The sequence below is a fragment of the Aotus nancymaae genome, unplaced genomic scaffold, assembly GCF_030222135.1.
Source record: "Aotus nancymaae isolate 86718 unplaced genomic scaffold, 86718_ANA_hifiasm-v0.15.2.pri h1tg000036l, whole genome shotgun sequence".
Classification (NCBI taxonomy): Eukaryota; Metazoa; Chordata; class Mammalia; order Primates; family Aotidae; genus Aotus; species Aotus nancymaae.
In genome coordinates, this window is record NW_026988450.1 from 68,199,010 (window position 1) to 68,215,204 (window position 16,195).

The 16,195-nt window shown below is 36.2% G+C and overlaps 1 protein-coding gene across 3 annotated transcripts in view; it reads right to left on the bottom strand.

Annotated features, from left to right (window-relative positions):
• Positions 1-16,195, bottom strand: part of TAF2 (TATA-box binding protein associated factor 2) — a 95,805-nt gene that overhangs the window by 42,815 nt on the left and 36,795 nt on the right. For all 3 annotated transcript variants that reach the window (XM_064384545.1, XM_064384544.1, XM_064384546.1), the window contains 8 exons: positions 14,806-14,941; positions 13,054-13,208; positions 12,259-12,373; positions 11,802-11,911; positions 9,337-9,402; positions 7,544-7,796; positions 5,234-5,374; positions 1,887-1,997 (listed from right to left, as the gene is read on the bottom strand). In XM_064384545.1, the coding sequence (XP_064240615.1) occupies positions 1,887-1,997; positions 5,234-5,374; positions 7,544-7,796; positions 9,337-9,402; positions 11,802-11,911; positions 12,259-12,373; positions 13,054-13,208; positions 14,806-14,941 (1,087 nt within the window). The remainder of the gene's footprint in view (positions 1-1,886; positions 1,998-5,233; positions 5,375-7,543; positions 7,797-9,336; positions 9,403-11,801; positions 11,912-12,258; positions 12,374-13,053; positions 13,209-14,805; positions 14,942-16,195) is intronic.

The window sequence follows — 16,195 nt, forward strand, 5'->3', positions numbered from 1 at the left end:
AATATGCCTTACTCTGGGAGAGACCAATGACCACAGAGCCTATCAGAGATGAAGTCAAGGGTATTAAAAGATGGCAAGAAAAAAATGAATTAACATATTTTTTTAAATGTTAATTTTAAAGGCGTCTTTAAGCTCAAATTATTTGAATGCTACTTAAACTAAAGAGGCAGTATTGTTTTGATTATCATTAAAAATAGTCATCTTTTAATAAACATGCCTGTGCCTTTTGTTTCTTTTTTACTGTTGTAATGTTTTGTTAAAAGTTTCATCAATTTGACTTATCCTAACACTTACTTGTGTCTTTGTATGTGCTGTTCCTTCTGTCTAGAACGATATTCCTAGACTGGTCTTATTCACATTCTGTGAAAATCCTATTCATCTTTGTGACCCAGTCTGAGGGTCACTACTTCTATATAAAACTTCCCTCAATCTCCTGCTACGTCCTTCAAAGTAGACACGATAGCTGACCCTCTCTCTGTATATGTGGGTTCCATATCCATGGATTCTGCATCTGTGAATTCCACCAACCTCAGATCAAAAATATCTGGGGGAATAAAAAGGAAGGTTGTGTCTGTACTAAACATGTATGGACTTTTTTCCTTGTCATTATTCGATACACAATACAGTATTAACAATGGTATATACGATGTTTACATTGTATTAGGTATTATAAGTAATCTAGAAATGATTAAAAGTATATGAGAGAATGTGAATAGATTATATGCAAATATTATACCATTTATATAAAGGACTTCAACATTTGTAGATTTTGATATCCAAGAAGGGGTCCTGGAACCAATCCCCCCCCATTAATATCAAGAGATGACTATACTTTGCATTCCCCTAGGCAGTCATAAACATTCCACTGTAGCAATTATCACAAGTGACTGTTAACTGTTTACTTGTCTGATTTCCCTATTAGGTTGTGTCCTTGACGGTGCAAAAATCAGACTAATATAGAGCAGCTGTTTAATGAAAAAATAAAGTTCATTAAGACACCAACCATCTTTTTATTCCAGTTAACATGGGACACTGTCTAGCATAGCATATATTCTTAAAAACATTTGCTGACCGTTGGACTAATACAAGTAGGATGAAATAATTTTTTTTTTTTTTTTTTTTTTTGAGACGGAGTTTTTGCTGTTGTTACCCAGACCTCGGCTCACCGCAACCTCCGCCTCCTGGGTTCAAGCAATTCTCCTGCCTCAGCCTCCCGAGTAGCTGGGACTACAGGCACGTGCCACCATGCCCAGCTAATTTTTGTATTTTTAGTAGAGACGGGGTTTCACCATGTTGACCAGGATGGTCTCGATCTCTTGACCTCGTGATCCACCCGCCTCGGCCTCCCAAAGTGCTGGGATTATAGGCGTGAGCCACCGCGCCCGGCCGGATGAAATAATTTTTGAAGCATGACATCCAATTGCTATTTGCTAAATAAATGAATAAAGACACAATGGTGAAGAAAAGAAAAAAGAAAAAGGTAAAATGAATCAACAAATAAGTTAATCCCAATAGAGAATTCTTTTCTAGGTATCACTAGGTGAACAAAAAATAAATCAATATAAATAAAATTGTGCTGTCAGATTTTACCAAGTTTTAGCTGACGCCCCCAAATTTGATGCACTACACTCTCCACACTACAAGACGTTTGAAGAACATTTAAAAACTAATCCTTGTTTTTATTCACTGGTTATTCTAATAAATCATGTTTATATGCCTCTATCTCTAGAAATTTCAAGTACCATCAACTCAACAATGATTTTTATAGACTAAATACTTACTTAGAAACAAAATATCCCTGGGTAGTTTTATAATATTCATGAAGAAAATTACCTTGCCTTTCTAAGAAAACTGTTGTAGAAGATAAAAAAATAAAAGTACCTCACCTTATTTTTCCTGTTGTCATTGTACTTGATTAAGTCTAAAATAAACGTTAAGACTTCTTTAGGACAAAGATTATGAACATCTCTTAATAAAGCCATCGCAACTGGCATAGTCTACAAAAGAAAACAAAAAGAACTTTTAAAAGCACATAACCTAACTTTTTGCTACTACAATTCATTGAACTATATATAGAAAAGGGTTACTTTTGGGCTGAAATAGGTATCTGGATGGAGCCTAACACCCCCATACCCCAACCCCTCCCACTGACAACATATCTCAAAGCATTCTAACATAGAAGACCTGGACAGGAAACCAAGGGAAGAGCTGCATGACCGCACACCACTCTGTAGGCTATGTGCCTTGGCCCTCATTTGCTGGAGGAAATACATCTAATGTAAATTATGTAATGTCACTTCTATGTGATACAGTGGAAAAGGCATAGCTTTTAGAATTACTTCTGTGTGATACAGTGCAAAAGGTATAGATTTTAGCATTAGGTGGACCATTATTCAACTCCTAAGCTCTACTACCTTCTGTGCTAGGTGTCTTTAGCTAGTTGCCTACTGAGTAGGAGTCTCATTTTCTCAAAACCATTTTCAGTATTAAACCATGTAAGTAGGTGGAGTCAATCTTCAGTCTTAGAACAAATTGAGTCTCCCAACACCTAATCCTCATGGAACACCCAATCCTCAACCTAAGGGAAAAAAATGTGAATTATCTAAAATCCAGCCTAACTTTTCCCTTTCCAAATTTTCATAGGCAACATTTTTAAGACAGTAGAAACATGACTTACACATACTGGTTAACTCTATCACTAAAACAAAGTGAATTCAATTCTAGGCAGAACTACAGATGAAAAGACATCTTAGTCCTGAGCACATGGGGAGATACAGATTAACCCCTCTTTTTACTCAAAATAACCATACTCCCTAAAATGGTTAGAAGGAAAGATGGCTCTTTTTCTTGCTTGAAGAAGCAGAGATAACAGGAGCAACAACAGTCAGTGTTAGTGCTGTAGGAACAACTGAGGGAAAGGCTCTTTTCCATAGAAATACCCGTCCTATGCCTTTTCTGCCCTTTGAGACTCAAGTTCCATTTAGGCACCAATTTCTCTCTCCTGTCCACTAGAAGTATTATCAGAAAGGTGAACTGGTATAAAAGCACTGACTTTCCAATTTTTTTTGACAGTAACAGGAAAAAATACATCTTATAACACAACCTAACACACATACCCACTTTAGATGCAATGTATACAAATTTAAAAGTGAACCCCAAACACCATATACTGAATACTACCCATTCTGTTTTCTTTTATTTAAAAACGAAAACTACACTGATTTTGACCAGGCACGGTGGCTCACGCCTGTAATTCCAGCACTTTGAGAGGCCGAGGTGGGTGGATTACCTGAGGTCCGGAGTTCAAGACCAGCCTGACCAACATGGAGAAACCCTGTCTCTACTAAAAATACAAAATTAGCTGGGCATGGTGGCACATGCCTGTAATCCCAGCTACTCAGGAGGCTGAGGTAGGAGAATCACTTGAACTTGTGGAGGAGGTTACAGTGAGCTGAGATTGTGCCACTACACTCCAGACTGGGAAGTAAGAGCAAAACTTGGTCTCAAAAAAAAAAAAAACAACAAAAAAACAACAACACTACGCTGATCTCATGATCTCTTCCACTAATGGTTCATAACTCCAATTTGAAACATTGACCTAAGATACATGAAAGCACAGTGGCATCATGAGACAGATACATCAGGCAGACACAGAAATTGACTTGCTTCTGTATCATAAATTCGTGAAATGGTAATACAGAGCAGTTCTTAAAAATAAAATTACAGGATGCCACAGACTTCTTTGATCAAACCATTACTATCTTTCCCAAAACCTGGATCATCCAGATTCTGTCCTGCTGATTAGATTTACTACAAATACATCCTGACTTCTACTCTCAAAAGGCACCCCAATACTGCTGTGCAATCCTTCTTTTCCCTCTATCATAAATAAATTTCAACTTGCCTAACATTCCCCTCGACATCTATCTTTCACTTGTTTTCAATCCACATTCCACCTGCCTCAAAAAAAGGAATGTTCTCATCTTTTCTAAAATGTTCTTCCTTACTCTGCCCCACCCTCTAACACTTCCAGAACTTGCTCACCCTTCTCTATTTACTTTCTCCCCTTGACTATTCCATCTCTCCCTCTCCACTGGGTCTTTCCCCTGTGTCATACGTGCCTCAAGTTACTTATTCATCTGTACAAAACAAACCCAAAAAGTCCTTTTCTCAACCTTGCTTCATCCTTAATATAGTATCCTTTCTTGTATCTTTCAGTAAAATCATGAAAGAATAGGCTTCATTAGTTCTCTCTAAGGAAAAAATGGTAAATTATCTGAAATCCAGCCTAACTTTTCCCTTTCCAAATTTTTATATGCAACATTTTTAAGGAAGTAGAAACATGACTTACACACACTGGTTAGCTCTATCAGTAAAACAAAGCAAATTAAATTCTAGGCAGAACTAGAGATGAATAGACGTCTTAGTCCCTAGCACATGGGGAAATATGGACTAACCCCTCTTCTTACTCAAAATAACTATACCCCCTAAAATTGTCAGAAAGGAGGATGGCTCCTCTCTACTTCTAGTAGAACTGCTACTAGAGAGTTCTCTCTACTTCAACTTCACTCCTCCTTTCTAGTTCAATCTAGATAATCTGATCCCCACCTTATTATAAAATTACTCAAAAGACTATATGAATGATATTCAAATTGCCCAAATGCTGACCATCCTGTCATTCCCATATCCTTTCCTAAAACAATGACTCTAACCATACCACAGCACACCACCACTTTCTAAAAATTCCAATTGTAGAAAACTTATCATAAGTGTAGTATAAAACAATTTACATACTTGATCTTAATTCTAAAAAAGATAACTTACAACTGAGTAAACTGAGGTGTAGAAGGTTAAGAAACTTGTGCACGTGAAAACTGCTAGAGAGTAGTGGACTGGGACTAAAACTAGAGCTCTATACTCTGTTGTCTCTGTCTCAGATGTGCTGTCCACATTCTGGGACTGATGACAGAAGCGCTTACTCACTTCTCCACCTGCCATGTAACCAACCAAAAAGGCAAATTAAACATTTCTGTCCACTTTAATATTAATGTGGCCAGTGAGTTACTTGCACACAGATCATAAAATCTATAATCGCTTAATCAAACTTTGGAAAAAAGTTTAAAAGCAAAAAAAGAACAGAGGCAAAGAAAGTAAACACACCTATTATTTGAACAGTCTCCAACTTAAACTGAGATGTATAAAAACCATGAGAAAATTAGAAAGTAAACTGTACCTTCTGCAGAAAATAACTTTGAAAGCTCATAAAGTTGTTTGTTTTCACAATGTTTGGACAACTTTTACAACAAAACATCCTAGTAAAGAGTGACTTCATGGCTGGTGGTCCTGTCCATGTGCTCACCATTGAATTTGCAATCTGCAAATAATTAGAAAACAAAGTAGTTTCTATTACCAACGCAAACATACTTTAAAATAAAGCAGCTTCTTAAAAGTTATCAATACTACAACTGGATTGGTTTTTCAACAACTTTAATTCTCAGAAATTTAAAACAATGTAGCATTTTATCACCATTTCCAAGAAACTATACAAACTCACCCTGCAAAAAAATTCTTTTTTTGGCCAGGCCTCTTGGCTCATGCCTGTAATCCCAGTACTTTTGAAGGCCATGGAGGGTGGATCACCTGAGGTTGGGAGTTCAAGACCAGCCTGGCCAACATGGTGAAACTCTGTCTCTACAAAAATACAAAAAAATTTAGCTGGGCATGATGGTGGGTGCCTGTAATACCAGCTACTTGGGAGGCTGAGGTGAGGGAACTGCTTGAACCCAGGACGGGGAGGTGTCAGTGAGCTGAGATGGCACTACTGCACTCCAGCCTGGGTGACAGAGAGACTACGTCTCAAAAAAACAAAATTCATTTTTCTTTTAATTTTTTGGAGATGGAGTCGCGTTCTGTTGCCCAGGCTAAAGCGCAGTGGTGTGATCACGGCTCACTACAACCTATGCCTCCTGAGCTCCAGCGATTCTCCCACCTCAGCCTCCTGAGTAGCTGGGACTACAGGTAGGCACCACCACACCTGAGTAATTTTTGTATTTTTAGTAGAGATGAGTTTCACCATGTTGGCCAGGCTGGTCTTGAACTCTTGCCTTGGCGGGAGGATGTTGAGATTACAGGTGTGAGACACTGCACTCAGCCAAAAAAATTCTTACATGTAATTATTTTCTACAAGTCAATTTCTAAATAACAGTATTAAGTTTTAGGAAAATATGTATGCAAATGACTTATATTTTGAATAGTTTGTCTTTATTAACTTAGGCAGATATAATTCTAATATTTTAAACTTATCAGACAGAAACATCACCATGAATTTTAAACAAGATTTTTCAATCTACCCTAACTGAACAAGAAGCCAAATGCAGTGCTACCATTTATGCCTATAAGCATGCTTTACCAAAGTGTATCTTGCTTTACCCTATATCTTGCTATTGATATTTTTAGTGTATATAAAAATCATGCCTGAAAAAAATGAAATTATGATTAAACATGTTCTACAATTTTATGGACCTGCTAAGATTTTAGCATACAGGAATCACAACGATCTTTATAGAAACAATGAAATTATATCCTCTGCAGATGATTACCTAAGAAAATCACTGCTTTCTCTCATATAACTGAGAACATAAGAATTCAACTACTCACTTATTATCATTAAAAATCAAATCATTATTAAGTTGTTAAAATATAGGACAAATAGATTTAACAGTGAGGAAGGCAAGAGTCATTAAATGGAAAATGAACCTATTATCAAGTTTTTAAAAAATACCTGGAAAACATTATTTGTGGCCAAAATTTTGTCTGCATTTTTCAGGTTTTCATTTGTTCTACCTTCAGATAATTTGCATCTAAAGAAATATATTTGGTGTTCTTAACTTTCCTAGAATAATATAGAGTCTACCATTTTAGTTTACTCATCACTAATATGGATTCCTAAATTCAAACCAACGTGAAATAATTACTACAGTGGAATAATTAAGATTAACCAATCAGCCGAGCACAGTGAAGCATGGTGGCACATGCCTGTAATCCCAGCTGTTTCGGGGGCTAAAGTAGGAGTATTGCTCAAGCCCAAGAGTTTGAGACCAGCCTGGGCAACACAGTGAGATCTCACCTTTATTAAAAAAAAAAAATGCGCACACACACACACACACACACACACACACACACAGAGAGAGAGAGAGAGAGAGAGAGAGATTTCATGTACTACAATATAAAACATCACCCAAACCAAGGAATTGCTCACGAAATATATTATTTGCTTTAAAAATGTGGTTGATAATTCAACAAAACAGTGAAAATCTAACTTTCCATTTTGACAATTCTACAATTATTCTGTATATCTATTTTCAGGTCAAAACAGGTTTCTTTCAAAATAGTCCTATTAATTTAAAGGCATTTGGCAAAAGCTTTCAAAGAATCAGCTACGAAGTAAATTTAAAGACTACGTGAATTTTAATTCATTTTCAGAGATATAAAAAAAATACATACACTAGTCATCTTGTTTTCTTTTTGCTATACATTATCTCACCTTTGCAAGACAGAAGCAAGCTGACATTCGTACTCTGTAGAAACACTGCTCTTGTTCTAATATATCAGTGAGTGCAAGCCGAGATGCTGGAGTAGGGAACTTTTCCAAAGCCAAAATGGATTCCTGCTGTGCAACAACATCTCTCTCATAGCGGAGTTGATACTGCCACATGAAATCAGCTTGCTCAAATTCTACTTTCCTCAGTACTGACATATCTGGGTCTATCCTTATCCATAGCAAAGGGGAATCGGCACTGAAAGAAAATGTAATTTTCATTTTAATTTAGAAAATAAATACAAAGCATTTATTAAACAGGTTCCCTTTTAGATATAGTATTCAAGACTGCCTGAAGTTTTACTGTATTCATTTTTTAAACTACACTGACAAATTTCTCATTATGTTTAACATATATCAACTTTCTCACAATGTCTGATCTATATCAATCTTGCTAAGAAGATCTCCAAGAAAATATTAATCATCTTTTACAAAGGACACTGAAGCACTTCCCATCTGAAATTATTTTGGTGATTTTGATTTGTGATTATATGATGCAAAAAAAAAAAAAAAGAATGAGATGAATTTCTTAATTTGTCTAGCTGACTTAAAACTTTTTAAAAATACTAGACTCATGATCACCTTTTTCAAGCAAGTTCTGAAATCATAACTTGGAGGCGTATCACAAATTTATTTTCATGTACTTCTCAAAGTAACAAACATAGTTTAAAAAATCTAGTCTATGCCAACACCTTCATCAGAAGAGTACCACCTGTAATATTAATTCAATTCAGCACATATTATTGGGTACTTACTACAGGCAAGGTATTTGCTATGGAAAAATCAAAATTAACGTTGATCCAAGCCGGGTGCGGTGGCTCACGCCTGTAATCCCAGCCCTTTGGGAGGCAGAGGTGGGTGGATCACTTGAGGTCAGGAGTTCAAGACTAGCCTGGCAAACATGGCAAGACCTCATATTCTATTCACTAACAATACAGAAATTAGCCAGGCATGGGGGCATGCAGCCAGGCTATGCAGTGAGCCGAGATAGCACCACTGCACTCCAGCCTGGGCAAAAGAGCAAGACTCTGTCTCAAAAAAAAATTAACACTGAACTTGAAGGGCAAATGAACATAATCTGTATATAAACAATAATAATAATCTATCAATTAAGTTAGTAAATAATTACAGAGATTTTATAAAAAATATACAGCTACAGACTGGGCAAAATTAGAAAGTTTGAGCTGTATCATATTTAAAATAAAACACTGTCAATCAATAAATATTATCACATAAAGTTTAGAACAGTGGTTTTTAAATTGTTTTGCAAGCATAGGGAGACTTAAGGCACCCCAGAGCTTTGTTCTAAAGACAAAGAATATCACCTGGGAGTTCATGAGAAATACAAACTATCAGGCCTCACTAGTGTAGTACTGGATCAGAAAATGCATTTTAGGACAGTCCCCAACTGATTCATATGCAGGTTAGAGTTTGATGCCACTGCTCTAGATGCTACCAAGAGAGAACAAGAAATCTGCCTAGTCAAAGTTGTGTCCACCTCCTCAACTATAATGCATTTCCTCTTAATTTCACCTAGGCCCTAGCAGACTTACTTTTATCTCTTTGATTAGTTATGATTTTACATAAAATTTGTTTTGAACATAGGGTTTCTATTAAATTGAAAAAATTTTAAAGCACTCACTTGGAGAACAGTTATATGCTTTTACATATGCATAACAAATGAGACAAATGAGAATGCACAAAATATTATAACTTTATATTTAAGTTAACTAACTTACTCCATTGCAGAAAGATCCATGTCAACTTCTTCTCCATTCATCAGTGGGATTTTTTTCTTTTTATTCCTACATTTAAGAAAAAGAAGGTTGGAAAATTGTGAGACTTCTAATTCTGAATGGAGATTAACAGCAGTTAAAGTTCAAATAAAGGATTTCACACAACATGGAAAACTATCCTTGGGAAAAACAGCTGTCAAGTGTAACAAAATTTAAATAGAACAAAGTTTGTTTATTTTAAAGTTGGAGGAAATGAAGTAAATATCAAATTATTTTCCTGATCAAATGTTAACAAGAAGTATAAATATATAATAAAATGTCAACCTAAAACATATATTTCAAGAACTGGTAGCTGCAATTTTATATAGAAAAGGAGATACATCAATAAAGGAAACTCTTAAATAGAAAAAGGATCAGGCTTGAAATGGGATATGAATAATTCTGAGCTGTCTGCTGCATATATGCAAGGTTCTGTCATGTATGAAATAATTAACAAAAAAAAATCTTAAGAGCATTGATTAAGGCCAGGCGCGGTGGCTCAAGCCTGTAATCCCAGCACTTTGGGAGGCCGAGGCGGGTGGATCATGGGGTCAAGAGATCGAGACCATCCTGGTCAACATGGTGAAACCCCGTCTCTACTAAAAAAAAAAAATACAAAAAAATTAGCTGGGCATGGTGGCGTGTGCCTGTAATCCCAGCTACTCAGGAGGCTGAGGCAGGAGAATTGCCTGAACCCAGGAGGCGGAGGTTGTGGTGAGCCGAGATCGCGCCATTGCACTCCAGCCTGGGTAACAAGAGCGAAACTCTGTCTCAAAAAAAAAAAAAAAAGAGCATTGATTAATATGTAGAACCAATTAATACACACAAGATTCAAGATAAGCAAAAACAAAAGCAAATATTTTTATGTTAACTGGGGAAGGGCAAATAAAGAGAGGAACGGAGAAAAGTCCTCCTATGTTCCTCATACCAAAGAATAACCAACTGACATTCTGTTATTACAGAGAAAAAAAACCTAAGGATAGCAATCAAATGTTACCAATTTCCAAGGTAGACAGGACAAAAAGAAGTTGAGAATCTCACTTTGAATTAAGAAAGAATTTTCTCAGAGTTAAGAATGACTATAAAAAGATTTCAGGATCAAGTTCTCTAACGGACTTCAAAATCAACAGACACAGACACTCTCATTTATCTGAGTGAACTAAACACAGACATGAATATAATAAAACTCCTGTTCCTCAAAGTTCATCTTTCTCCAGCAAAGTACAGAAATGTTCTCATCTCTCACTATTCAGAGTACATACTAATTATTGTTTAAGTAAGTGGTAAATGAAAAATATATTAAAGAAAAGTGGCAATTTGCCTTTGAAAGACATCAAGAATGTTCTGACGGGGCATGGTGATATAGAGAAAAAAGAAAAAAAAATAGTAAGCAAGGTGCAGAGGCTTTGCATAACATATTCAGCTCTTTCCTTTCAATCATCACTTTCCTAATATTTCCTGTAGGTATTAATCCAACAAGACTAATAAGGATGAACCTGAGCTATTTGTCTTGAATTTTTTTCTAGCATCAAAAACTCAAACTTCCATTCTAGCCCCTCAGGTTCTACCATTCAACAAAATAAGGATTCTCAAATCTAAATGTTGACACTTATTTAATTCTTTTTTTTTTTTTTTTTTTTGTGACCGAGTCTGGCTCTGTTGCCAGGCTGGAGTGCAGTGGTGTGATCTCAGTTCACTGCAACCTCTGCCTCCTGGGTTCAAGAAATTCCCCTGCCTCAGCCCCCCGAGTAGCTGGAATTACAGGTGTGCACCACCACACTTGGCTAATTTTTTGTATTTTAGTAGAGACAGGGTTTCACCATGTTGCCAGGATGGTTTCGATCTCCTAACCTAGTGATCTGCCGGCCTTGGCCTCCCAAGGTGCTGGGATTACAGGTGTGAGCCACCGTGCCCAGTCAAATATTGTTATTTAATTCTAAAGATAAAAATGTCATCAAGAAAGCAAGCAAACAAAGAATGTTTGGTAATACAAACTGGAAGTAAAATGAAGAAAAAAAGGTACTAGATAACATGTTCTCTACCTAGAAAATCAGGCTGGCATGGTAGCTCATGCCTGTAATCCCAGCACTTTGGGGGGCCGAGAAAGGTAGATCACTGGAGGTCAGGAGTTCGAGAGCAGCTTGGCCAACATGGTGAAATCCTGTTTCTAATAAAAATACAAAAATTAGCTGGGCATGGTGGCAGTTGCCTGTAATCCCAGCTACTTGGGAGGCTGAGGCAGGAGAATTGCTTGAACTGGCAGGCAGAGGTTGCAGTGAGATGAGATAGCATCACCGCACTCCAGCCTGGGTAACAGAGCAAGACTCTGTCTAAAAAAATTAGGTATACAATAGAAGTTTTATTTTGGCATTTTAGTCTGTGAGATTTGTAGTTTAACTTTCAGTTTATAGTTATTATTTAATGCCTACCTTCTGCTTTTGGAATGGCAGGGTATATCATGTTTAAGGCTGTTTTCTTCAATTTGCAATGTATGATTGAAGGATCCATCTAACTCCTGCACTGTCACTTTAAGTGGTCCCTTTAAAAACAACAACAAAATACTGTTCAGAGATGTGATTGAAAAAAAAAACAATATGTATGCTTATGTGTATAGAGAAATATAGATCAAGATATAAAATGATATTACACAAAATGAGTATCTGCAGATCTAGATAGGTAAGGTGCCTAAGGGGGCAACTGGAAGATTCTGAGTCGCCTGAAATCTCTGTACCTCATCTTCTCTTCTTTGACAAAGTCAATGTTTTGTCAATTCATTCTCTGCAAACAAAATCTCATTAATTTCTAATTAGCAATCCATCCCTAAGTTCCTCTTATATTGAAACTGAGGCGATAGCAGTACAAAGGCCATTTTGGAAAAACACTTACCACATATTTCTGAGTTCCAGGAGATGTATAGTCCTGCTTTATTTCCAATTCCAAGACATTTCGTTTTCTATTAAATGCAAAACTTCCATAAAATTTTACCACTCCACTCTGATCTCTGAAGAATTGTAAAGGAAATTTTACATATTGAAACAAATATGTACGAAACAAGTAATTCATCATGGTATTGACAAATTTTCAAATGCATTCCCACCAGTTCAAAGTTTGAAAGCATACTCTATTGTAAACCAGGTGGCAAAGTATTCAAAATTCTTGTGAAAAATGCTTTCCCAGATTTAAATATAATTTCTGAAACACTGACAAATTTGTGTTTTGAAAGCAGAACCATTATACAAGGTTATTAATATAATGGTGTTTTGAAATGAAAAATGCACTAACTGCAGATTCCAAGATACCACTCAAATTGTGCCAACCCCAACCATATCCACAAGTCAGCAAACTGCTGCACCTCACAAGTAATCCTACAGGCCTGTCTGGTAGATTACTTACATATACTACCATCAAACCAATTTTTTTACTCACATATTCTTTATTCACTAGAAAGTACTTTAAAATATGCCAAACTTTACAAATATAAACATATATGTGTGCACTTTAACGTCTAGTAGGCATCTTAGATGAAACAATCCACAGTTCATCATTATTTCTACCAGTGTTTAGAAATATAAACAGTTCATACTCCCTTTAGGCCCCCTCAAGTCTCTCTTTTTCCATCTTCCCCCTGCACACATACCTTATTCCCTTCCCCACTTTGTTAAACTGTTATTAAAAGGATACACCCACTGCTTTATTAATGGCTGAATATCTTTGCCAGAGACATTTGAAATGGATTTCAAAAACCCAGATGTGGAAACCAACATCTGACTCCACATATGTGACTGGAACTTCTGAGATGAAGCAGTACTAGCCAGACTTAGCAGTTTATTGAAAACCTGTAAGAATAAAAGTATCATTTAGTAAGTTCCTATAACACATTCCTTTCATTTATATAGAATACTTACTTTGCACTATATCTTTATTGTAGTCAATTACAGAAGACAATAATTTCACTACTTATTACATGTATTATTCTAAAGACTACCAGCAATAGAAATATGCAAAGATATAAGCAGCCAGAATACAAAACCATTCTTCATATAAACATTATTGAATGCTAATCATGTACTGAATAAATAATACTGTTTATTAAGAATTATAGTAAGAATAATATATAATACCTATAATTGATTGTGCCATGAGTTTACACAGAAACTAGAAATCAAGAAGCTAATAATACTCATCAGGATTTATACACTCCAAAGCTTGAGTAGCTCTTTATGGACCATCTCTCATTTAATGTTTCTGTTCTTTATTCTAAAGGCTGGGTGCAGTGGCTCATGCCTGTAATCCTAGCACTTTGAGAGACAACAGTAGGTGGGTAGCTTGAGCCCAGGAGTTGGAGACCAGACTGGGCAACATGGCAAAACTCCATCTCTACAAACAATACAAAAATTAGCCAGGTGTGATGGTGCATGCTTGTAGTCCCAGCAACTTGGAAGGCTGAGAGAGATGAGAGGATCCCTTGAGCCCAGGAGGTCAGGGCTGCAGTAAGCACTGATTGCACCACTGCATTCTCAGCCTGCGAGACAGAGTGAGACCCGATCTCAAAAAAAAAAAAAAAAAAAAAAAGGCAAGGTGAAGAACAGAAAGATTAAACTTAACTTTACAGCAAACTTAAAATGCTTTTAAAAATTATTATTTTTTTACCTGCCTCTAAGAATGTTGTCAAAGAAAAAAAATGGCTAAACATTTGGTTTCCACTCTCAGCTACTAAATTGCAACTATCACACTAAAACTCACTTAAAATACATTGCAAAATTTAGCAATAGCAAAAATAAACATCATTTATATTAGTTTACTTTTTTCTACTGAAAAGAGTTTAGAGTGGCATTTCATCCTTAATATAATGCAGAACACAAATTCATATGCATAAGTATGTTTTACATTCATCCCCATGATTTTAATTTTTTTTTTTCTCTTGAGACAGTCTCGCTCTGTCATCTAGGGTTGTGTGAAGTGGCACCATCATGGCTCACTGCAGCTTCAACCTCCTGGACTCAAGCAATCTCCTGTCTCCACCTCCCAGGAAGCTGGGACTACAGAATCATGCCACTATGCCTGGCTTCTTAAAAAAATATTTTTTTGAGATGGGGGTCTTACTATGCTGCCCAGGCTGGTCTCAAACCCCTGTCCTCAAGCAATCATCCCACCTCAGCCTCCCAAAGTGCTGGGATTATAGGCATGAATATACCAAGCCCAGCCACCACATTCTAATGTAATTAAATCATTCATAAAAATCATGTGCTAAGTTCTTCTGGCATTGATACCCATTCTATATCTGAGGAAATGCAAATATAAAGCACAGGTTACTTAGTGGGCAAACAGAACTAACATCCAGATGTCCTGACTCCTATTCTACAGAAACGCATTCAGAATATACACATACAGATCTTTATTTACCATTGTTAAGTTCTTAACTTTAATACTTACTTGTAGCATAAATTCCATACTGATTCTATTTTCAATCAATCTCATCACAAGGTGAGCTTTACACTGAAACATAGTATAGTATTCCCAGGACAGTGTATGTGGATGCTTTATTGAAAAGTGTAGATGGGAAGCCGGACTAAAAAAATAAGCACATTTACCTAATATAGCAAATTTGACTATTAAATAAACAATAAATTTCATGACCACATCAAGAAAATACATTAAAAACATCATGAGAATATATAAGCAATTTCCTTAGTACTAAGAAACATCTAAAAATAAACTTAACTGGAAGAAAATTATGAAATTTTACTTAAGGACATAAAGGAAAATCTGAATAAATGGAACAAATACCAAGCTCCTAGATGAGAAGATACAATACTGTAAATACTTCCATTCTCCCCAAATCCATCAATATAATCAATGCAATTCCAATCAATATCCCAACATTGTAGCATGCATAAAAATATAGTAAAGACAGATTATATATGTAAAACAAAAACAACTCCAAAAGTACTAAAAGAAATGGAAGAAAAAATTTCTCTTTTTAATTTTGGGATGGGAAAAATTTTCCTAAGGAAAAATATAAAATCTGGAAGACATAAAGATCAGAATGACTATGTAAAAATTAAAAAATTTTGACATAATGAAAAGGATCATAATTTAGAGATACAGTCTAGAAAATATTTATGATATACATGAACATTTAAGTTGTTTACAAATTCACTAAACCAAATAATGCAATGGTGAATATCTTTTTACCAATGTGCAAATATTTCTGTATGATAAATGCCTAGAAGAATTTCTTTTTCTTTTTTCTTTTTCACAGCAGTCGGTCCTTGGGAGAATTTCTTTTTTTTTTTTTTTTTCGAGACTGAGTCTCACTCTTGTTGTCCAGGCTGGAGTACAGTGGCACGATCTCAGCTCACTACAACCGCCGCCTCCCGGGTTCAAGCAATTCTCTTGCCTCAGCCTCCTGAGTAGCTGGACTACAGCCGCCCGCCACCAAACATGGCTAATTTTTGTTTTTTTAGTAGAGATGGGGTTTCGCCATGTTGGCCAGGTAGTCTCGAACTCCTGACCTCTGGTGATCTGCCTGCCTCAGCCTCCCAAAGTGCTGGGATTACAGGCATGAGCCACCGCACCTGGCCACAAGAAGAATTTCTCTATGACCACATACCTAGAAGAACTGTTGAATCTAAAAATTACCCATTCTACAATTCTGATTAGTACCACACTAAATTACCCTTCAGAAATATTGTATCTAACTGTACTCTCACAGTGTATGAGTGGTGCTATGGTTTGTTTGAATGATGCTGCCCCCTCCAAAATTCATGTTGAAACTTAAACCCCAATGCAACAGTCTTAAGAGGTGTGGCCTTTGGGAGGT